Consider the following 23,880-nt stretch of genomic DNA (forward strand, 5'->3'; position numbering starts at 1 on the left):
AAGGAAATCATATACTTTGAAGATAGGGAATAATGAATTGCCATTCATAGTCTCCTGTGGTTTTAGCTTCAGAGTGTGAATTCTGCCTCTGCTTTTTTTATTCCAGTATGTAATTCAGAGTTTCCAGAAATGAAAATTTTTAAGATAGTCTACCCTCAGTGCATAGACTTTGAGAAAAGATGTCTTTGTTGATGTCAGCATTCCACAAACATCCTATTCCAGTGGAATTGTCCTATGATGTCCAATAACCTGTCTGAACTTGAGTCACTTGGTGATGTCTATTAAGTTTAGCTAAAACTATGTTACCATGCTCCAAATGATTCCCATTCATTAAAAAAAAAATTGATTTTCCTTTTTAAGTAATATTGTCATAAATAAAAATTATGTTAAAAAGCATTTAGAATATTTTAGAAGATATTCCATGTAACATAGCTTCCTTAGAGGTGATTTTTCTGAAATACGGTTTAGATTTAAAAATCTGGGTCTTCCCAAATAAAATGAATTTTCACTCATGGAAACCACATGTTTTTTAAAATACAAAGATGATTACTACTAGAAATGCCTTGGAGAGCATGTTGGTAGAAACTACAGAAGGAATGGGAATTTGAAGTATTTTCAAATCATCAGCTCCACTTTTTCTAATCTCCCAAGTACTTGTAATCTGTCGTCAAGTTATAAAAAAAATTGCCTCTGTTAAATGTTATCGAAGTATGAATCCATATTTAACTAGATTGGTGACCTTTGCTAGTTGTGATGTTGACTTCTGTAAACTATATTTTAGAGTATACTGTCTAGGTGCTATAATTAGTCTTTTTGTTTCATTCAGTTTCTGATTCAAAAGTATTTTATTGCCAACTATCTACAAGGCACTCTTTTAGGTGCTATAAATATGATGATTTAACTTAATATGACTTAACTTAGCTTAATATGATGATTCTTTCCTCAGAAAGCTTATAGTCTATAATTGAGATAATGCTTATAAATAAATAACTGTAACACATGTAAAACAACAACAATAAGAACTTTAAGATCAATGCAGTCAACAGCTATGTGAGTTCAGAGAAGGGCAATAATGTAGTTCAAGGAGAATTTGAGATGGCTCACTCTCTGGAGAATGTTGCTTTTGACTGAATGTTAAATGTTAAGAGTAGAGTATTGGGCTTCCCTGGTGGCGCAGTGGTTGAGAGTCCGCCTGCCGATGCAGGGGACACGGGTTCGTGCCCCGGTCCGGGAAGATCCCACATGCCGCGGAGCGGCTGGGCCCGTGAGCCATGGCCGCTGAGCCTGCGCGTCTGGAGCCTATGCTCCGCAATGGGAGAGGCCACAACAGTGAGAGGCCCGCGTACCGCAAAAAAAAAAAAAAAAAGAGTAGAGTATTTAGGGACAGTACTGGCAAATTCTCCAGGCAAAAGAGAAAACAGAGATCCAAAAACTTGGTGCATGGACAGGGGATCATGTTTATTTCAACCCACATGAAGTGGAGAGTATAAAGGGGAAGAGGACTGGAAACTAAGTAGGGGCTGGACCGTGGATCCTTGAATACCTAGCTGAGTGTCTGAGTGTTCTTCAGTACCAGTGGGAACCAGCAAGACATCTTGAGCGTGAGCAGTAATGTGTGATGTGAAATACAGTGAGGATGAACAGAAGGCAGAGGGAAGTTAGGGTTCCTTTTGAGGGATAATGAAGGCTTAAAGTAAGAGTGCCTATGCGGAGATATTGCACAGGTAGGTAAGAGAAGCATGGCAACATTTGTGATGTGGGGCAAAGAAAAGAGAGGACTTAAGTGTGACCCAAAGTTTTGAACTATCATCCTGTAAAATAACAAGGAATCCTAAATCAGAGTTCTCCCAGGCAGTCTTCCTTCCTGTCACCCCTCTTGGTATCTGTCTCCTCCAGACCTGTCTTGTAGAGCTGTGCTCCTGTTAAAAAGTAAGATAGTAGTTGTCTACTTCTGGCTTGTTCAGTGAGTTGCAGTGAGGTAAGAGTTGTGTGGGACTTGCTCCTGCCAGCTTCAGGGATTGTTTGCCTCCGATAGTCACAGAACTCTAACTGGGTTGTGCCATCAAAGTCTTCTTTAGTTACATGCCCTGTAAACGATGACCTGCTGGGATGCATAGCCCCTGCCTGCCTCACAGCATCAACACGATCACTTTCTCCACCCCCATCACTAATCTCCTGGTAGCTTCTGAAATACACCAAGCCTCTTTCCCACATCGGGCCTTTGCCCATGCTCTTGCCTGAGACATCTTTCCCGTCTGTTTCACATGTCTAGTGGTTTGCCTGTTTTTGGCCTTAGCTTAAATGTCATCCCCTCAAGAGGCCTTACCTGATCACTTTCTCTAAAGAAGGTCCCACCCGCTATTCTCTGAGCCCTTTGTTTCTTTCTTGCCTATTACTTATTACAACTTAGAATTATTTTATTTGCATGCTTACTCATTTTTTGCCTCCTTTCCTGACAGAACGTAAAGTCTATGATAATATAAACCATGTCTCTTTTCTTGATGACTGTATCCCTTGATGGCACCAAGAACTGTGTCTGGTACTCCATAGGAGACACTCGATAAGCAGTTGTTGAATTAATGAGTGAACTACCTGTTCAGAATGCTCTGTGCAACCTAACACTGTCATCATTTACCCTCAAATAATTGGATTAAATGTAAAGAGAGTAGCGACAAAAGCCTTCAAATTAACATATTCTTATTGAAAAGTATTCGTATGATTCACATGGTGATAGTTGGGAAATAGAACATAAGTATTCTCCTTAAATTCCTGAATTTCCATAAAAGCTCTGTGGTGCCACACTGCATAACCATGATTTTCGGCCTTTTAAAAAAAGAAATAGAACGGAGAATAGACTAGAAAATATCAGAGTGCATTGCATGTGGTAAGTGTAGTTTCAAGAAACTTTTTAGTGTGTATGTTGGAGGTCACAATATGAAACTATTTTTTACTGTGACTCCAAGTCAATATATGCTCTGGTGTTTTCCATGTTATCCTAATCCCCAATCTGGCTGCTGTTATAGCTCTTCAGAGCCAGCATTGAATTGTCCTTCTGCAGTGTTAGGATTGCCTGTGGCCTATTTGCAGTGGAAGCCTTCTCATAAATGCACTCAAATTCAATTTTTTTTAAGTATTTTCTTATTGATCAACATACCTTAACCTCTCTTATAATGCTCAGTCTCACTGAAAAGAGTGTTCCCAGAGCCCCTTTCACTGCAGAGTGCTGGGCTGCTATTAAGTTAACCAGGAAAAAAATCACTCAGGGTTGGACAGCAGTAAGATTTGCTGGTTTTGACATCAAGAATTTGGACAATGATTTGACACATAGTAGCTATATTTGCTAAAATGGAATTTATGTAACCCTTTTTCTCTTTTTTTCCTCTCTAAGCTGCCTGCCTTGTGCTTGGCTGTATGATTTTCCCTGATGGCTGGGATTCAGATGAAGTAAAACGGATGTGTGGAGAAAAGACAGACAAGTACACTCTTGGGGCTTGTTCAGTCCGCTGGGCTTACATCCTGGCTATCATTGGGATTTTGGATGCCCTCATCCTCTCGTTTCTGGCATTCGTGCTTGGTAACCGACAAGACAGCTTGATGGCAGAGGAACTGAAGGCAGAAAACAAAGGTAAGATTGCTTTGGGGAACTCTTAACCTGGACACCTCAAACACAAAAAATGACACTCTGCATTCTTTCCCGTCTGGTAGCAGTGCATCCCCTCTGGGTCTAATTTGCTGCATTTAAAAAAATTGAAGTATAGTTGATTTACAGTGTTGTGTTAATTTCTGCTGTACAGCAAAGTGATTCAGTTATACATATATCTGCATTCTTTTTCATGTTCTTTTCCGTTATGGTTTATTGCGGGATGTTGAATATAGTTGCCTGTGCTATACAGTAGGACCTTGTTTGCCAAGGGGGAGGAGGGTTGGGGAAGATGGATTGGGAGTTTGGGACTAGCAGATACTGCATCTTTTAATGGTGTCTAGTTCACAGACTTTTCCCTGACTCAAGACATTTACACAATTAAAATAGTGTATTTTTATGTTTACCTTTCTGAGGCTTTCTGAGTCCATGGCTATGAAACAACAACTTTTTTTGGGGGGTGGGTATGGGGAGGCCCTACTTGGCCAAACAGCAAGTGCTTTCTCGCCACGTATTCAGCTATTTTCCAGGTTGAAATAAATGCCTGGGGAGTCTTTGAGAATCATCTATAAGCGTCTTTGTTAAACTGCTCACCACCAATATACTTGAATTCAGACTCAACCTCTCAGAAAGAGGTAGAGATACTGGCCACAAATAGTTACAGTTAGATATTTCAGTGTTTACCTAATTAGCTGAATTTTAAAATGTGTTATCTGGGTAATCAAAAGTCCTCAAATTTCTCTTCAAAAAGAAAATGCCTTCTGTAACACACACACAAACTAGGATAGAAAATAGGACATTGACTAGTGAATGATACATGAATATTCTAGTGTGCCAGTAAGAGCTAGCAAGTCGTTATTCAAGATAAATCTTTTAATTTTCTTTCCACATTTCTAAACCAATTTCTTGGGATAGAATTTTACTGTCTCTGTTTTGTTAAAGCCTTAGGTTCATTAAATTGTTTTGTCTTTATGTTATCTTTAATACTTCGGACTTGTATCAGCACCTTCAACTAAGTGGCTCCTTCTTCTAGCTTTTATTCCTAATTAAGAACTAAATCCATCTTTGAATTACGAAATTTAGTTTATTTCAAGTAGTGTTTACTTGAAAAACTCTTCACTGCCTCAACATGCCTCAAATATAAGCATACATTAGTATCTATGTGAATGTCACATGTAACGATAGTGTAGCAAGCTTTATACTTAGAGCATCACAATTTATGCTCATAAGCCATGAACTGTAAAGAGATGAATAGAGAAGTCCGGGAGAGGAGCAGTCACCCGCGAGCCCTTTATTCCTCTGATTTATAGACAGAATACATATTAGTTTACTTGGGTCTATCAAAAATATTCTAAACACAAAAATAATCCTTTCATAGGGGAATAGTGCTGAACTTCCTAAAAACATGACTACCTCCCTCTGAGTTGCCTTTTCTAGATGCTGATTACACTTACAAAGCATGTTGCAGGTTTAAAGTGCTTTCACATGCACTCATTAATTTGGTGCCCTTGGCTATTGTCTTTGTGTCTTGTTGGATGTACACAGACGGGTCTCTGTCCTGTTAACTTCACTTCAAATTTAATAGTAGAGATGTCTCAATATTAGAATAAATTACCTTTCCCTAGAGAATGAATTAAAGAAAACTACTTTGTTCTGCAAATGCTTGATTCTCACCACCACCCAGAATTCTATTTATTCACTCTACAATTCAAAGTTATATTGAGAACCTTTAACTTTCCAGATATCCTTTGACCACATAAAAGAAGAAGAAAGTTCAGAAGAAAAAAATAACAAAGCCAGGAATGTTTTCACTTGGCCACTGAGAATTCTAACTCACAATCACACATACAGCTGAGAATTCTCCTGAATTCATACTTCAGGACGGAACAGGCAGGATTATAGAATAATAATCAATAGTTTCCAAGATGGGTCTTTTCTACCAGTTGATTCAGTTAAATGTGGATGTCTGATCCCTTCTGTCTAGGTCTTTATTAAAGAAAGCATCATTTTCTACTCAATGATATATTGGAAACACCTTGTAAAAGCATTAATGAGAAAGAAGATTAAAATAGGCCAATATAAGGTTTAGGGACTATCTGTGAATAATTTTTCTGTGTTCATCATCTTCTCCATTTGAACGTATCATATTTGGATGTATTCTAGAGTTTCTTCCATCTGGTTCTGAAGGACTAAAATCAGTAGCAGTTCATCTGTATCAAATCAGATAGATCTAATAAAGCAGCAGAGAACACCAGGCCATATTGATGAAACATTTCAATTCTACCACATTTTTATTTCACAATTGAAATTGCTTTTCCTGGAACTCTGAGAATGTATCAACAGTTCTATTACCCAGGCAGTTCTGATCCGTAAACAATAGGGTCTTGTAAAAATCAGAGCAAGGTTTTCTAAGCCTTGTATAAAATGTAATCAAACCTGCATGTTTCTGAGAAACGGCAGGAGATTTACAGTTGTTGTAGAGAGTAGCCGTTATTGTTTGTTATTATTTAAACACTTGTTCATTGTTAAAACTTGCAAAAACTTAGGTTGTTTGAGGGAAAACCAATCAGTGGTTTGTTTGTATGTTTGTGTATGAACATAGTTTCACTAACCAGTAGTTTAATGGCTTTGAGGTGCATGCAGTAACCAAAACTAAATACATCATTGTTACCGTCTCTCAGATTTCACTTCCCTGAGGATCTGTAAGAATAAGTTGTAATTATGAAATTGGTTTTATATAGGTACTTTGCATGGCTACGTTAATATAAATTTTCCCTTATTGAAACATTGTTTTTCACTATCAATTTTTTTTTTTTACTGATAAAACTAACGTGATGTCCTTTGATAGCTAAGGCCTCCTTTGGGTTCCAGGGCAATGCAATGAAACAAGAGGCAAATCTAGCTCATGGAATTTTGGAAGATGTTATAAACTACGTGATGCCTTCTGGTATCATGGAAGCAGATAATACCATAACTCAAGCTTTGACTCAGAAGAGGAAATAGGTTATGATATAGGTTATATCACCACACACACTGTAGTATCTTTTACAGTCTTCCAGTTTTATGGCCTGTCAATCATCCTAACAACCTACATCTTATAACAACTAGCAGGACCATTATAGAAAGAATAAACCTGCAAATGTGGCATATGCCCCCAGTTCGAAGAAGTTTGTCCTGAAAGGTCTCATTATTGTTTCTTCTTAATGTGGCTTTTGTAATCTAATAATACAATTGCCCTGTATATCTAGAAAAGCCACCAAATGAGTTCAGTACAATAAGATATTGCTTAGATCCATAAGTCTTTCCCAGCAACCACCCCAATGGTCAAAACAAGAATCACTGTTGCAGCCTATATCAGAGAAGGGAAGGGAATGCAGCTCTAATTGTTGCCTTTACTCCACTTACAGAGTCTTAGGGTGAAAGGTGCTCCATAGGCTGCTCCAGAGCCATAAATTAACTGTCACAAAGGTGCTATTCAAAGGGAAAACAGGGAGATCCACAGATGAACATCTCCACCTCTGTCTCTTAAGATAAATGTCCAGTGAACTCACCTCGATCCCCTTTTCATGTTCCCATACCACACCTCCCACAGCATTTCATAAGGTCCTCCTTTTCCAAGAGTGTAAATATAATTTGAAAGAGATCTAAGCTGAAATTTATCATAAATTGTGAAATGGCAAAATCTGAATAAAGGAGTTTTAACATTGTTTCACCAAACTGAAAGCAACAACTTTGATGATGCAAGTGTTGTCTTAGGGCAGACTTCTGTAAGAGAGAAAGTTAATCATCTATGGCACTCTAACAAACAAAAAAAGCAAATAAAAAACAGCCCCACTGAAAAACAAAGAGGAGTGAAAACTCTAAATATCCAACTGACTTTATACAGGAGTCGGCATATGCGAGAAAACTCAACTGCATCCCCTGCATGTTGAGGGGAGCCAGCCCTGCAGGCTGTGTGCTGTCCCTGGATCTGGGGCTAGTGGCAGACAGGCAGGTGTTCATTCTTGTTTTGGGCGTTGGGCAGCATGATTTCTAAATGAGCCAACAACCGTCGGCATTTAACCTTGATATGCTGCTTAAGTGCATATTTTAACACACTGAACTGTGAAGTCAATTTCATTACGTAAAATTAAAGTTTCATCCAGATAAAAAGGGTTTGAAATGAAAGCTTCATTTTCAGTTTCTTTCATTAATTGTGAAGGGATAAATAATTACATTTTCAAGAGCTCCTATGCCACAAATATCTCTTTCCTTGTCAGACACCATTCATAAAGAGGCCTGTTTCTGCGTTTATGTGTATGGTCTTTGGAATTGCTTATCAGATAATTGGGGCCTCTCCTGAGCAGATTTAAAGTCACTTTGTCTTCTAGCACTTTAACTTCAAATGAGAAAACATGATTATCCATCAAGAGGTGACTCCAGCTGCCTCTTATGTATTAAGTGGTTTAAGCTCTTTAATGCTGTAATAGGGGGAGTTAGAATAAATTCATTTTACTTAAATAACTAATTGAGAAATGCTTCAAGATTTTGAGTTAAGGTACCATGCCGTGCCATGGCCTCATTGAGGGCAGCAGTATGGTCTGTGGAAAGAGTGTGCATTGCCCAGAGCTGGTGTGATGTGACCTGAGGAGCTTTGCATTCATATCTTAATAGTCCTGGAATTCAGCTTCCTTCTCTGTAAAATGCAGACTTACCTAAATGGCATCTGAGGTTTCTTCCAGCTGTAAAATATTCCAATTCAAGGGACACCTTCAGAGGCGTCCTTTAAGGATGTTCTGAGAGTCGTAATAGCTTCTACCCTCAGAGCAATGAATACACTAAAGGCTCTTTTAGGGACTTGTTAGCACTGCAGGGGTGACTAGGAGAAGGGAAAGATAAAGGTCGAGGGGAGGGAGGTCCAGGATGCCTAGGTGTTTCTCCCTCAGCCGTGTACCTCCCCACTGAACCTGCTGTCACAGCCCCACTCGTGCACACCACCAAGAGGAGAATGAGTCAGATTTAGAAACTCTGTCCCATGTAGAGGAGGCTCCTCGCCCCACTAGATTCCCGTACTATGTGATGTGCATGTGGACACCCGGACAGTGAACAAGGCCCCAGATCACAGACACAAACTTTTTTTCTGGTCTCAACTCTGGCATTGATTAGTCATGTGACTTTGAACAAGTCTCTTAACATCTCAGAGCCTCAGCTTCACTTTCTTTAAAATGGGAATGATAATACCCAGCTCTGCCTCCTCTGTAGGGTTGGGAGAATCCGCCAAAAGCATAGATGTAGAAGCAATTTATAATCAGTGATATTGATATAGGCTTTACTTATTGCTAATCATTTCCCCCATATGACATTTTAATTGATCTTTGGAATAATCCTGTGAAGTAGTTACCATCATCCTAGTTTTACACGTCAAAAACCGAGGCCCATAAAAGTTAAGTATTTTGTGTAAATTTTCACAGCTAGGAAGGAATGGATCCAGGACTCAAACACAAATCATTTTACTTGAAATTTCGAGTTCTTTTTGTTGTGTAATAACACAACATCATGTAATCAATTCTTTATGGATGCTGATTCTATTGCTTTCCACTTGAGTAGTCAGCCCTGTGCAAGTAAGAGTATAGTCTTATTTTCGTTTGGTAGCTTTTAGATAATATTATTCAATCAAAAGTTTAATACACTTGAGAATGGGGGAAAGCCTTGATTTAAAACTCATCCTCTTACTTGACTCTGTAACTTTATAAAAACCTGGTGAGGTAAGATCAGGAAGCGTAGGAAAGAAAGTATCTTCAAGTGCTTTGAATTAAAGCTTTAATAAGGCCATAGTGAATTGTCTGTTTCCCACTGGGATTTGAACAAAGCCCCCTTGGTCATCAAAGCATCTCAGAGTGTACCTCTAAAAAATGGCATACATCTTGACACTTTTTCAGAAGGGCTCACGTCAGTCTCAGTTGGAGCAGACCTTAGTGCTCACAGAGTTGTTTTATATACTTGGAGCTTCTAATTCCTCTCCTCTCACTCTTTTATAAGCTCACTCCATTCAAGTTCTCACCCCCAGCACTTCACAGACACTGTCTTACGAAGGTCACCCCCAGTCTCCTAATTGTTAAATTTCATAGTCGATTATCAATCCTTGTATTGACTTATCAGCAACCTTTCACAACTGACTGCTGGCACCATCTGAAGGTCTGTCTTTAGCTGGCTTCCAGTAGCTGACCTTGCCTAGATTTCCTCTTGCCTCTGTGGGGCTCTTTGGGCTCAAGTCTCCTTTGCTGATTCCTCACTATCTATCTCTCCACTGTATCTATGTTCATATCCCAGGTTATCTCATCTCTGCCATGACTTTATTTATTTATTTTTAACATCTTTATTGGAGTATAATTGCTTTACAATGGTGTGCTAGTTTCCGCTTTACAACAAAGTGAATCAGTCACACATACACATATGTTCCCATATCTCCTCCCTATCCCACCCCTCTAGGCGGTCACAAAGCACCGAGCTGATCTCCCTGTGCTATGCAGCTGCTTCCCACTAGCTAGCTATTTTACGTTTGGTAGTGTATATATGTCGTGCCACTCTCTCACTTTGTCACAGCTTACCCTTCCCCCTCCCCACATCCTCAAGTCCACTCTCTAGTAGGTCTGTGTCCTTATTCCCGTGACTTTAAATGACAGCTGTACCCTAATGACTCCCAAATTTAATCCACCTCCCACCTCTCCAATGAAATCTGGTCTCATATACCCAACTGCCTACTTGACACCCTTTTTTAATATCTAAATTAGCTTCTCAAACTTAAGAAACTTTCCCAAACTGAGCTCCTTATCTTTCCCACAAAGCCTCCTTCCCCCACGGTCTTCCCCATCTCAGTTCGTGACGTCTGTTATTTCTGGTATTCTTATCTACATATTTACACTTCTAGGCCACAAATATACCTCTGAAAATTTTTTCTCCCCCATAAATATTCTCCAGTAGTTTAGTTGCTTCCTGTTTATCTAGTTAGTTTCCTAACAATGAACCCTCTAGCTTTCCTCTTACTCATGCTGGAGTCTCTGGTGTTTTTCCACATGCTCTACCTGGAGAAGCACAGGTACCAAATGAAACGTTAGTGTTCTTGACTTTCATTCTAGTTAAATCTCCTTGGGGCTTAGTGTCCCTACTCAGACTTGTTTTTTTAATGTACATGAAACTTTTTTGGCAAGTGATGTTTACATTCTTGCTGCATGTTCACTGATTCCATTGTGAGGTGGAAGAACACACTGAAAATGTAACCTGTCACTTCACTTGCCCGTGGCAAAGGAGAAACAGCTGTTTTTTTTCTTGGGGGGGGGGTTCTGATTTTTTTATTGAAATATAGTTGCTGTACAATATTATATAAAGATATACAATACAGTGATTCACAAGTTTTAAAGGTTATATTCCATTTATAGTTATTATAAAATATTGGCTATATTCTCCGTGTTGTACAGTATATCCTTGTAGCCTATTTTATACTTAACAGTTTGTACCTTCCAGTCCCCCAGTCTTACATTTCCCCTCCCCCCTCCCTCTCTCTGATGGTAACCACTAGTTCTCTACATATGTGTCTGCTTTTTTGTTATTTTCACTAGTTTGTTGTATTTTTTAGATTCTGCATATAAGTGATATCATACAGTATTTGTCTTTCTCTGTCTGACATTTCTCTGACTTATTATTATTAGCATAATGCCCTTCAAGTCCATCCATGTTGCTGCAAATGGCAAAATTTCGTTCTTTTTTATTGTTGAATAGTATTCCGTTGTGTGTGTATGTGTGTGTGTGTGTGTGTGTGTGTGAGTGTGTGTGTATCACATCTTCTGTTTTTAACGTCTGGTAGGGGAGGTAAGGACACAGTGCCAAGCGGATACTGCTGAGATAAATAAATGTTGAGATTACTTGCAGAAATAGGTGTTCTATTAGTGCTTTACAAAATATGACCACCCCCCAAAAAAACCCTGCAAATTACATTTTTTACTCTAAGTTTCTTGAGAGCAAGGACTATGTCTTATTTATCTGTTATATCCCGTATTATAGTTCTGAGCACATAGTAAATGCTTAATAAATTTAAGCACTTGTTATTGTTACTTTTATTGAATCAATTCCATGAAAGAATTGTGTAAGTAAATGTCCCATTTAACATGTTCCCTGCACACGAAGCAGTTTGTCTCTTACTTCATGGATTGCAAAGGAAATAAATTTGCCTGCATGTTACACATAGATACATATTTTTAAAGAATCAGAGAACGGCATGTTGGAACAATATACTGTAACTCTGCCACTCAGCAAATCAGTGTACCTCTTTAGGCCTTATTTCAACAGGCACAAAAATGTACTCTGTGCTTGCTGTGTGCCAAGCAATGGGCAAAACCACAGCAGTCAGCTCATCAAACATTTCCTCCACACCTCGTGTGTGCCAAGCCTCGTGATAAACACTGAGAGTTCCAGAATGAGTGGGGCAAGGTTCGCCCTCAGTCTCTTTGGGGAGAACATGTAGTGTTATAGGCACTAGGTTATATTTCTGAGTTCCAATCCCGTCCTCGTAGACATGGCTTCACCAGGTCACTTTGTTGGTACCACCTCTGTGAGTGCATGCCGTCGCTGACAGCTGCCTCACTCCAGCACCAGTGAAAGATGATGCTATAATAAGCAGAGACTGCTTCCCAAGGACAATTTGACACGCAAGGTTTCATCTGCTGAGAGGCTTTAAAAAAATCAGCTTGTAGAAAAACATCAGTGAGTCTGTTAGTATTAAATAAACAAAGGAGAACACAACTGTGAAGAAATGAAAAAAATGCAATAGATATGTTGTGGACAGGGACAAGTCAGAATAGAGAGGTGGGGAGTTCTCACTTATTGCTAAAGCATTCGTTTTAGAGCAGCCTATTGAAAATCTAAACTCCAGAAACCGTTTTGGGGAAAAGTCCATTGTTCCGCCAATGTTATCACCCTTCAACAATGTCTTTCCAGTCAGCCAGCCAGCTGATCCTCAGCAAGTGCTGCTGTATTTATGCATTTCATTGACTTTTGCTTCCTGCTTTGCTGCACACGTAATCTCAGCCTCAGATTTGGTGGGGAAAAATCGGTTTGGCCTGAGTAGATATCATCTCCCTAACTTAACTTCACCACGTCACCTTTGATGATGTGTCTGGAATAACCAGGAGACGAAATGTGAATTCTGACAACTGCCACGCGATGCTGTCTGCAAGTCAGTGCGCTGTCAAGCCCACAAGAGCGAGAGTGACGATGTTGTCAAGAGATCTGAAGGGCAGAATTCAACCAGGGAGAAACGCAGCTGTGGTGTTAGTGTCAGCCACCCCAGCACATGTTCTGACAGAACCACTAGGCAGGCCGGTCGGTGGAGAGAAGCTGGACGCAGCCCCTCGCGGCAGCGGGTGAAGCTGCAGTGCTCACTGAAAGGAGGGCTCCGATCCGGAGCCCTTACAAGGGGCAGCTTCTCCAAAGAAAATCTAAAACACTGTCCCTTGTCCCAGAGAAGGTGACAAGCCCAGAAGAAGTCACATGAGCAAATTCCATCTGCTCACCTGATAGCTTCTCACCAGGGGCTGGCCTTTTGGTGCCAATGCCAACAAACAAAATGAACCAGACGTTCTCTGACTGTCCAGACAGGAGAAGTGCAATTGTCTGGGCTCTGGGAGGTTTGTTTGCAGTTCACCCATTTAAAAAAGAAAAAATAAGAAAACCCTTTCCTGACCTTGGTATGGGGGGCTCAAAGATGCTATGTAGATCAGTACATGGTAGCAGATTACCAGATGACACTGTCTTGAAGTTTCTTTTTCGGGAAAATCCTCTAAAAGCATGGGTGACTGTTTGATTTTTTGTTTTTTCTTTTTTAATCCAACTGAAAAGAAGTCTTAGTGGTGGGCTTAATAACTCTTCAGATGTTGGGTGAATGGCCAACTCTCTCCTCTCATCTGTACTGGGGTGTGGTGGGGGACAGGGTCAAGCTAAAGAAATGTTGAACTATAATCACAGAGTGAGGACTTGTAGAGCCAGAAATCACTTGGCTCTTTACAGTCAGCTGGGGAGCTTAAAAATAGATTCCAGTGCTTGGGCGCCACTGCAGAGATTCTAATTCAGTTGGCATGAGGTGGATCCAGGTGTGAGAACTCCTCAGGCGGTTCTCACGTACAGCCAGGGCTGAGGACCAATGGCTTCACCCAGTGTCCTCGTTTTACAGATGAGGAAGCTAAGCCACAGAGAGGGGAAATAAAGATCATCTCATCAGTTTGAATTTTTATAATTAGAAATCAGTAGGTAACCCATGAAAATAGTCAAGTTTCATTCTGTAATAGGGTAAATAATCATCTCTGATACAGTTCAGTTGCTGTTATTTTTGGAAGCAGAGCTTTCTGCCAGCCCTGGGAAATCGATTTGTGGCAGCTGCTGTCTTTGTGAACTCGGGCAAACCTCTCTAAGCCTCGTGTGCTCATCTGTAAGGACGTTAATAGAACCTGCCTCATTTTGTGAAAATGAGATAGTGTATGTAAACTGTCACAATGTCTGACACCTATGAAAACTGTTTTTATTTGGAGAGCTTTGATTTTACTTGACAAACACATATATAGAGCTTGTTTGTATGCCATGGTTCATGCGGTGCAGAGCCCACACCCTAACCACTGCACCATGGTCTCCCTTTGTTCTTAGCAACTCTGCATCATAATGGGGACCTCATTAAGATCTAGAAATTGTTCCCTCCACATGTTTAAATATGACGTTTTTCATCTGGTAATTTTACAAATATTTTCAATACGACTGGTGAGGGTTGGTTGGTTGGAGGTTTTGTGGGAAATTTTGCTTTGTTTTTTGTAATCTTCCTGCATGTACTCGTATCTCAGGATGATCAGGGGTGGGATGGGGGAGGAGGTATTCCATTATATTTGCTACTCAAAGAGCTCAAACCATATAGCCAGCTCTGTAAATTCAGTGACAGTCACCAAGGAGACCCCATGATCCCCTGATAGAAATAAGACTCACTCATTACAATGTTACCCAATTTCAACCTGGTGGAAAATTCCTTCAGTGCACTGCTGGACAGATGAGAGCCAAACTCAAGGCCTTAAAAATGTGAGAAGTGTCCTTCAGAAGTGATAGAGGGAAGGGATTCCACCCAGGCAGAAAAAGCAGTAAAGACAAGAATCCCCTGAATGTAGGGGAATACAATCACTTCAGTTCTTACATAGGGTGATAAAAGTTTAGTGCTACTAGGCTAGTATGTGCCTGTGTTTTGGTCAGAACACATCTTTATTTTCCTCACCATATACATGGCAAATAAAATCCATATGTCAAACAAACATAAGTAATAAAATCTTTATTAGAAGCTAAAATAAACCTCATTATTCAAAACCCATTTATCTCTGGCTCTCTCTCCTGATACACTCTAAACTGATCCTTTCCCTCGCCAGCTAATTCACACCCACCAGGTAACAAACCTTATTATTATTATTATTAAAAGATACATTTCAGCTATCAAACTTCTATGAGAATAATATTTACCTGGGATGCTAATGAAAAAATGAAATTATGGCTTGTAGTTCTAAGGAACAGCTCTAAGGAGTCTTCTTTTTTAATTAATAAACTTTTTTTTTAAAAGCAGTTTAAGGATTACAGCAAAATCAAGCAAAAAGTCTGAGTTCCCACACACCGCTTTCCCCATATACACAGCCTCCCCACCATCAACATCCCACATCAATGTGGCTCTTTTATTACAATTAATGAACCAACATTGACACATTATTATCAACCAAACTCCATAGTTTATGTTAGGGTTCACTCTTTGTGTTGTACATTCTATGGGTGTTGACACTGAAATCTGTATTTTTAATAAGTACATTTAAGTAAATGTGTTGCAGTTGATTTGAGGGCAATGCTTTAAGCAACACTGCTCGGGGTCATTTATAATCAGATTAACACTACAATTATAATGTTATGATACTGAGGCCAACAACCATGGCCAGAGCAGTATTGTTACTTTAGAGTTGCTTTTCATAAATATCCTGGCACCCCTCAGTGCATAAATAGGATCTATTCCAAAAGTTTACGTCCAGCTTGGTGTTTTGGAACTCAGATCACATACTTTTCATAGAAGCAATTGATGTCAGCAACGGTCAATTTCTTGGATTTGCCCTCCAAAGCTTGTTTCACTCATAATGTTAGAAGAATAAGGTTATTTAAGCAATTGGATTTTTTTACAAAAGGCAATAGAAATGTAAGCCCATAAAGTCAATAGACAAAAATACAAAATAAAAATCTTTGAGAACCGGAGATGGGATGGGATTTTTTTAAACAAAACTTCAAAGGCACAGACCATAAGGCAAAAAAAGATTAATTGAGTTACATCAAAATACGACTTCTGTTCATGAAGGACAGCAAGAACGAAGACCAGGTGACAGATTTAGAGAAGTTATTTGGAATGTTACAAAATAGCAAGTAACTAGAATAAGCAAGGAATTCCTCGAAATTAATAAGAAAAAAAATCAAAATCAATTGCAAAATGAGCAAAGAACAGGCAATTTGTAGGAAAGGAAACAGAAAGAACTAGTATATGAAGAAATGTCCCAAATCGTTAATAGAGAAATATAAATTAGAAGAGCAATGAGTTGTAAATTTACACCTTTTAGGTTGGCAGAATTTAGACAGGATAACAGGCAGGGATCTCCCTCGGCACTGCTAGTAGTTGATATTGAGTTGTATAAATTGTTTGTATACTTTGGATATTAACCCCTTGTTTGTCGCATCATTTGCAAATATTTTCTCCCATTTCATAGGTTGTCTTTTCATTTTGTTGATGATTTCCTTTGCTGTGCAAAAGCACTTAAGTTTGATAAGGTCCCATTTTTAAATTTTTGCTTTTACTTATTTTGCCTTGGGAGATTTATCTAAGAAAATATTGCTATGATTTATGTCAAAGAGTGTTTCACTTATGTTCTCTTCTAGGAGTTTCATGGTGTCATGTCTTAAATTTGGGTTTTTAAACCATTTTGAGTTTACTTTAATATATGGCATGAGGGAATTCTCTAATTTCATTGTTTTACATGTCACTGTCCAGCTTTCCCGGCACCACTTGTTGAAGAGACGGGTTTTTTTCTCCATTGTATATTCTTGCCTCCTTTGTCATAGATTAATTGACCATAGGTGTGTGGGTTTATTTCTGGGCTCTGTATTCTGTTCCATTGACCTATATATCTGTTTTTGTGTCAGTACCACACTATTTTGATTACTGTAGCTTTGTAGTATAATCTGAAGTCTGGAAGGGTTCTACCTCCAGCTTTGTTCTTTTTTCTCAGGATTGCTTTGGCAGTCAACACATGGCAACATGGATGTATAAAAAACAAGATGCTTAGTGAGAAAAAGGAAACAATAACAATAGGTAATAAACAATAGGTAATAAAATACCATTTACATAAATTAAAAATAATTCATATCAAACAATGATCCACAGTGTGTAATATAAAATATATTAAAATAAAAATATATCCATTAATGGTTGCCCATAGAGAGGGGAGAAGAATGACAGTGGGAAATGGGGATAAGGGGATTCAACAAGAGGAGGCCGCGTGGTGTGGGGGTAAAGAGCCTGGGCTGTGGCATCAGGCTGATTGGATTAGACCCTCAGCTCCACCCCTTACTAGCTGTGGGTCTCAGTGTCTCTTAAGCTTCTTCAGGAGTAAAATGTAGATCACATTATCTATCTTACAGCATCACAATGAGGTTTAAAAGATACAGTCCAAGTAAAGCACTTAACTCAGTGCTTAATATATACAGTTGGTATTCAATAAATATTAGCATTATTGTAATATAACTTCAGCCTTATCGTGAAGATTGATTGTGGGAACATTGTTTATTAAGGGTAAGAAATTAGGGCTGGGGGAGAGAAAGGAGATGGGAGAATGGAGGCAGGAGCAGGCTGAGTGCGGTGACAATTAAGTTTTCCATCTTTCCGATAAAAATCTTGCAGTTGGTATCAGTCTTCTCTCCTTTGCCCTATTTCCTCCCCTTATTTTCTCTTCCACTTCCCCAGTTCCACAGAGGATCCCACTTTTTGCCACCGGGTGCTGGGACAGAGTGATGTTAGGTGGAAAAGAAGCCTATGAAATAGAGAAGGGGAGAGCTGTCATCTGTGATGATGACAGAGTAGGGAGGATGGAAGTTTTTCTGTGTACAAACCATCCCAACACTCAGTGGCTTAAGCAGACAATCATTTACTATTCTTTAGGAGTCTGTGGGTTACCTGGGGTTTGGAGCAACTAGACTAGACTTGTCTGGGGGTGTTTCTGCTCCACGTGTCTCTCATCCTTTTCCTGGAACTAACAGGCCAGCATGTTCTTCCCGTGGTGATGACAGAGACACAGGAAAATCAAGCTGAATAGCACAGGACACTTGGGCCTCTGCTGTGTCACATCTGCTAAAGTAAGTGGTCAAAGTAAGTTGTATGGCCATGCCTACAGGTGGGGAATTGCACCCCGCCCCTAGGAGGAAGGCACAGCAAAATAATTGGACAGAGGACAGGGAAGGGTGAAGAACTGGCCCATTCATGCAATCAACACAGGAAGCCACATCCTTCTTATGAGTGACAGGCAAGAGGGAACACAGCCTAGCTGGAAAAGCAGGAAAACTGAATGCCAGATGATGCAAAAAGTGGGCCTGAGCAAGTCTCTCTCACACACACAGAGAAATACCCACACACATGAGGGTGGAAGCCCCAGTGACTAGCGTGATATTAACTTTAATACAGTAACTAAAGATAGATGAGTCTTACTCTGGGGTCTGGGGGTGGGACATGCAGAGGGGTGGAGATCTATCCTTAAAGAAGTAGAGAACTGAATAGATAGTGCTATTTGGGAATATTTTTTAAAAAATAAAGGGAAAAAAACCTTTCTTGAATCCAGAACAAATGCAGAGATGTTAACCAAGGACTGAGATGAAATTACAAGTTTTTATAAAGTTTGTTCCTAACCTTTAAATCATGGTACCTTGCCCTGAACCTTTGATAGACTATCATAGCCTGCTGTTAATGTTCATACTAGTATCAATAGCTACAGTCTGGCATATATAAAATTTAAATACAAAATTGTCAGTTTCTAATGAAATGGTTGAGTATCCACAAGTCTCTTTGAAGAAAAAAAATGAATCTTTTGTCCCAGGGTAGGGGAAAACCTGCTTAAACATCCTGAAATGTGCATTCATATTACATTATAAATGCAACAGTTTTACCTTCAAAGAAGCATTCATTCATTCAAAAAGGCATTTTTGGTTTGAATACTAAATACAGATTCTAATGACTTTTTTTTTTCATAAAATTATTTATTTATTATTTTTGGCTGTGTTGGGTCTTCGTTGCTGCACGTGAGCTTTCTCTAGTTGTGGCGAGCGGGGGCTACTCTTTGTTGCAGTGTGCAGGCTTCTCATTGCAGTGGCTTCTCTTGTGGAGCATAGGCACTAGGCGCGCGGGCTTCAGTAGTTGTGGCTCCTGAGGTCTAGAGCACAAGCTCAGTAGTTGTGGCGCGTGGGCTTAGTTGCTCCGTGGCATGTGGGATCTTCCCGGACCAGGGCTCGAACCCTTGTCCCCAGCGTTGGCAGGCGGATTCATAACCACTGAACCACCAGGGAAGCCCAGATTCTAATGACTTTTCACTACTGTGTGCAAAATATCCCTTTCTCTGCTGCTAAAATTAAATTTAAATATGCCTTTCATACTTTAAAAATGTATCAAGGGCCCAATACCTAGAATGGTGCCTTGCAAACAAGGAAAAAAGAAAACAATGAGCTTTATACATGAAAATCAATAAAATAATAATCATGGGTATGTAAAGGGGATTGTCATTTATTTCTATTTTAGTCCAAGCTGGACGTGGGACTGTGTCTCTTTCCGTTCTGCACCCTCAGTGCCCTGGCAGAGTGCCTGGCATCAGCAGGTACTCAATATTTATTTCAGCTTGGCTAACTGGGAACTTTCTGCACCCCCCAAACCAAAAACCTGAAATGAAAGACTGATCAGATATCATACATATTACACCTGCATAGAGTCATCTGTCTTTACCACCTGGCCTATTCCTCTTGTCCAGGGGCTTCATTCTGTTATTGGAACCCTCCCTGAGTCTCCTGTAAGAGTTGGGTTCTTCAAGTAAGACTAAATATTTGAAACATAGAGTGCCAAGTTTCCTTAATCCTAAAATCTTTTTAAAGATTAGAGCACCCTTGTGTTGTCTTGAATACTTGAAGAGGTGCAAGTACAAAATTGTCATTTGAAACATCTCAAGTCAGGTAATTCCATGACTGTTTCTCTCTGTAATGTACTTGATTGACAAATGATTTCCTGAGCTGATTTTTATGTCGAACCAAGGACAAATAGACATCGGAGGGAACTGCCTTTCACTGGCTTTTGTTAAGCAAGAGAAGATAGAGTGAGCTGATGCTGAAAGAACCCTCATTTCCTGAAAACTGAGTCTAAAATATCTGAAGGGTTAATCAAGTTTCTAGATTCTGCCCGTTAGAAAGCATGGTGAAGTAGGGGAGAAGTGATGCCGCATGGGATGGGGGGACCACACAGTGAGCTTTCCTTGGCAGGGAGGACATGACTAACATGCACAAGTTGCTCCAGGTTAGCCCCACATTTGTTTTCGCTCCCCACCCCAGACTCTTGCTTTGTAGTTCTTGCCATTCCTTTGCTATCCCGTTTCACCACTGTGTGAGGGTATGTGTCTGTGGAGGCCTCCACTGGCCTTTAAATGGTGAAGATCACTTTAACAAGTCTCATAATTTAGCAGTGACCTGCCTCACAGACTATGTCCTGAGCAATAACGGATGAAAAGATTATGGAATCCTTTGCAGCTACAAAATGCTGCAAAGACTATAATGAGGAACAATTCCACAGAGGTTATAAATTTTGTAGCCAAGAAGATAATAAGCAATTTTTATCAGCAATTTGTATTCCCTGGTCTCCTGGGTCTGGCGTGAGAGCAGTGCCATGCTAGACCCTGGGGATGCCTAGACCAACACTGTTCAACAGAAATGTCATGTGAGGCAGAAAAGTACTTTGACATTTCCTTGTAGCCACACTTTTAAAAGTTAAAAAAAATAAAGATGAAATTAATTTTAAGAATATATTTAAGCCAGTATATCCAAACTTTAAATTCAACATGTAATCAATTTTGAAAAGTTATAAATTAAATATTTTTACATTTTTTTCATACTAAGTCTTAAAAATCCAGTGTGTATTTTATTCTTGTAGCTCATCTCAGTTCAATGAGCCACATTTCAAGTGCTCAACGGCCCACATGGCCAGTGGGGCCTGAATAGGACAGCACAGGCCGAGGCAGCAAATAGCCCACCGAATACAAGTTTTCTGACTTTAATTATAATGTCCATGAGTATGTTAAAATTCTCTTAGCTTTCCACAAATAATTGATGAATCCGACCTGCTGTGTTTTCCAGCAGGAACCCAGCTTCAGGGAAAGAAAGAGGAAAAGCATCAGTGTTTTCTGAGCTACTGTATGAACAAGGACTTAGGTCATCTCATTTGCCCCAAAACAGATCTGTGAGGAGGGGAGATGGTCCTTATTTTGCAGAAGAGAAAATCAATATCAGCGAGTCCAAGGGCTCACCAGGGTCACACAGCTAGTGCTGGCAAAGCTGGGAGGAAAGGAACTCGGGCTTGGCTCCAGAGCCCTGGCACTTTCTGCTCTATCACAGTCCCTCCTCAGACCTCGCTAGATAGCAGTGGCTCTCAAACTGGTGAGGTCTCCTTAAGGTCTTGTTCAAACACTGGTTGCTGGCTTCTGCCCCCGCAGTTTTTGATGCGGCAGGTCAGGGTGGGGCCTTGGAATTGATGTTTTTAACAAGTTCCCAGGAGATGCTGATGCTGCTGGTCCAGGGACCACAATTTGAGAACCTCTGAGGTACTGGCTGGATATGATATCTTATATAGATGCCTATCTGTCTTAAGCTAATAATGATGCTTCCCTACGTTGGCAGAAACTGAACTTTGATCTATAAATTTGTCCATTATTGTTCTCTTAGCTAAAGTTGGCCACCCTGTAGTATGGACTGGGAAAGATCCACTCATCATGACCCTTTTAATTCATTTTAATTAACCATTGAACGTAAGTACTTTATTGCAAGTAAGGAAGCATTCACCTCTTCACCCAGTTCCTGCAGAGAAGAGGAAATGATACATGTGGATGTCTCGCATCATGTAAACACTGGGTAGTCTTTTCTCAAGCACACACATTTCTAAGTCACCACTACTACCTTTTGAAAATTTCATGCAGGATCTTTTATTTAAGATGGAGCCACATCGTCAGATATTTTCCTAGTGGCATTTTTTAAAAGCAAGTGATAGTCACTGTGTGTTTACCGCAGCTTAGAAAAATCCTATCCCAGTCTGAAATTTAACTTATTGTATTTTAACCACCACTGCTGTGCTCAAGAGACAAGAAATTATTTACCTTTCTACTAACAAGTTCCACCATCTCTTGATTTATTAAGTGGCTTGGGGACATTTTCAATCTTTCTAGCCAGTGACCTCTAGCCCTTTTCATTCTTGCCAGGGAGAGCCCTTTTCATTCCTTTTATTTATTTTTAATGACTTTTAAGCCCTCTCTTCTAACCCAACTCTCAAACCCTGGCAATATCTAAAGAAAAACAACAGATTACCTTATGCTGCCTATCATGGAGCCCATCATTTTCACAAGATGACAGCAGACCCGGGTGTGCTGATTTGATAGGTTTGGGCAAACTGATATTGGCACTGAAAATGGAAGACTTATCTTCCTTAGATGGCTCATCAGAAATACGAGTAGCATATGTGTGTTCAGAACCAAACAGAGGGACAGGCTGTTTTTTACTCAGTCACCTAATGACTGTATAGATGGAAGTGAAGTGGATGTGGGGCAATTAGGCTGGAAAGACCACGAAGTCTCAGGTCACCCACAGCCTACACCTTTCATAACAGATGCTTTAAGCCTGTTTTCTTATCTGAATGTGGATTGATTGATTTGGGTTTGTTCTTTTTTGTTTATGTTTAGAATAGTTCATCCTTGTAGCACTTAGAGCTTTTAAGAAGGGAAAGGGTGGGATTTTGGTCTATCTGAATAATTGAAAAAACTAATTACCCCAATATCACAAAGACATGTTTTGAACAAAAACATTAGGAGGAAAGGCCACTGGTTCAGTCAAGTCACCAAAAATGCCTGACATTTTTCAAAGCTTTTGCCTGCCATGTCTCTTATGACTCCTGGGCTCTGCTCTGTTCTTGGGTGCTGGTTCTGAAGGAAGGTTTGGGAAGCCTGGAGTAGGACGAGGGAAAAACCGTAAGATAAAAAATAGACTTGAAGAGTTCTTCCTCTTCATAGTGTATTTCACAAATGCAGAATTCCTTCATTTGATTTGATCCGGAAACAAGTAGAACTGCCGTAGAGTCAATATCCCCAAATATATAGCCTACCAGAATTTTCACTTAATGGCATCTTGACACAAGCCTGGACTTCATTCTTCAAGTACAAAGCCCATGCCCTGGATGTAAAGACACGGAATACCATAGTGCAGTCCCTTTGATGGAAGTGCCAGGAAGCCATATTAGGAAACAGCAGTTTGTCTCTAGAACATCACAAGGAGGAAGACTGATCGATTTTACCAGACACTACCAAAAGATTTTCTAAGCTACCTACATTTCCTTGCTATAGTGCAGTGCTTCTCACGCTGTTATGTGCCTACGAATCACCTAGGGATCTGGTTAGAATGCAGATTCTGATTCAGAGTAAGCTTCAGGTGATGCCAGTGCACACAGTTTGAGCAGCAAGGACCTAGAGGACTTTGTACCTGGCATGCCAGTACCTGGCATGAGAGGGTTAATATCCACGACCTGAGAGCAGGTATGTTCACTGAAGCCAGAGAGAAAGATAGGGAGATGCAGATAGCAAGGAGGAAAAATAAGGACCCGACTAAAAATGACAAGAGAAAAGCCAGGTGGAACTTGGTATCCGGAGAGCAACATGACAAATAGCATGTGGTACCTCAAGGCCAGCAGTAGCAGTTGAGGATGTCATGACCGTTGGAAGGGTGATGGGTGCAGTGGGGAATCTCAGAAGTATCAGAAATCTGTGTGGGCAAGCAGCTGAGTTGCAGATTCCTAGAACTGAGACACAGACTCAGACCGAGGACAACAAGACAAGGTTCCATTGACCAAAAGTGCAGCTTCAGAAACATGGCTGAGGGCTTCC

The 23,880-nt window shown here is 40.0% G+C and overlaps 1 protein-coding gene across 1 annotated transcript in view; it reads left to right on the plus strand.

Annotated features, from left to right (window-relative positions):
• The window catches only part of LHFPL3 (LHFPL tetraspan subfamily member 3), a 527,690-nt gene that overhangs the window by 358,631 nt on the left and 145,179 nt on the right, over positions 1–23,880 (plus strand). Inside the window, exon 2 of the mRNA XM_060157246.1 lies at positions 3,389–3,625. Coding sequence (XP_060013229.1) covers positions 3,389–3,625 — 237 coding nt within the window. The remainder of the gene's footprint in view (positions 1–3,388; positions 3,626–23,880) is intronic.

The sequence above is a fragment of the Lagenorhynchus albirostris genome, chromosome 8 (genome assembly GCF_949774975.1).
Source record: "Lagenorhynchus albirostris chromosome 8, mLagAlb1.1, whole genome shotgun sequence".
NCBI classification, from domain to species: Eukaryota; Metazoa; Chordata; class Mammalia; order Artiodactyla; family Delphinidae; genus Lagenorhynchus; species Lagenorhynchus albirostris.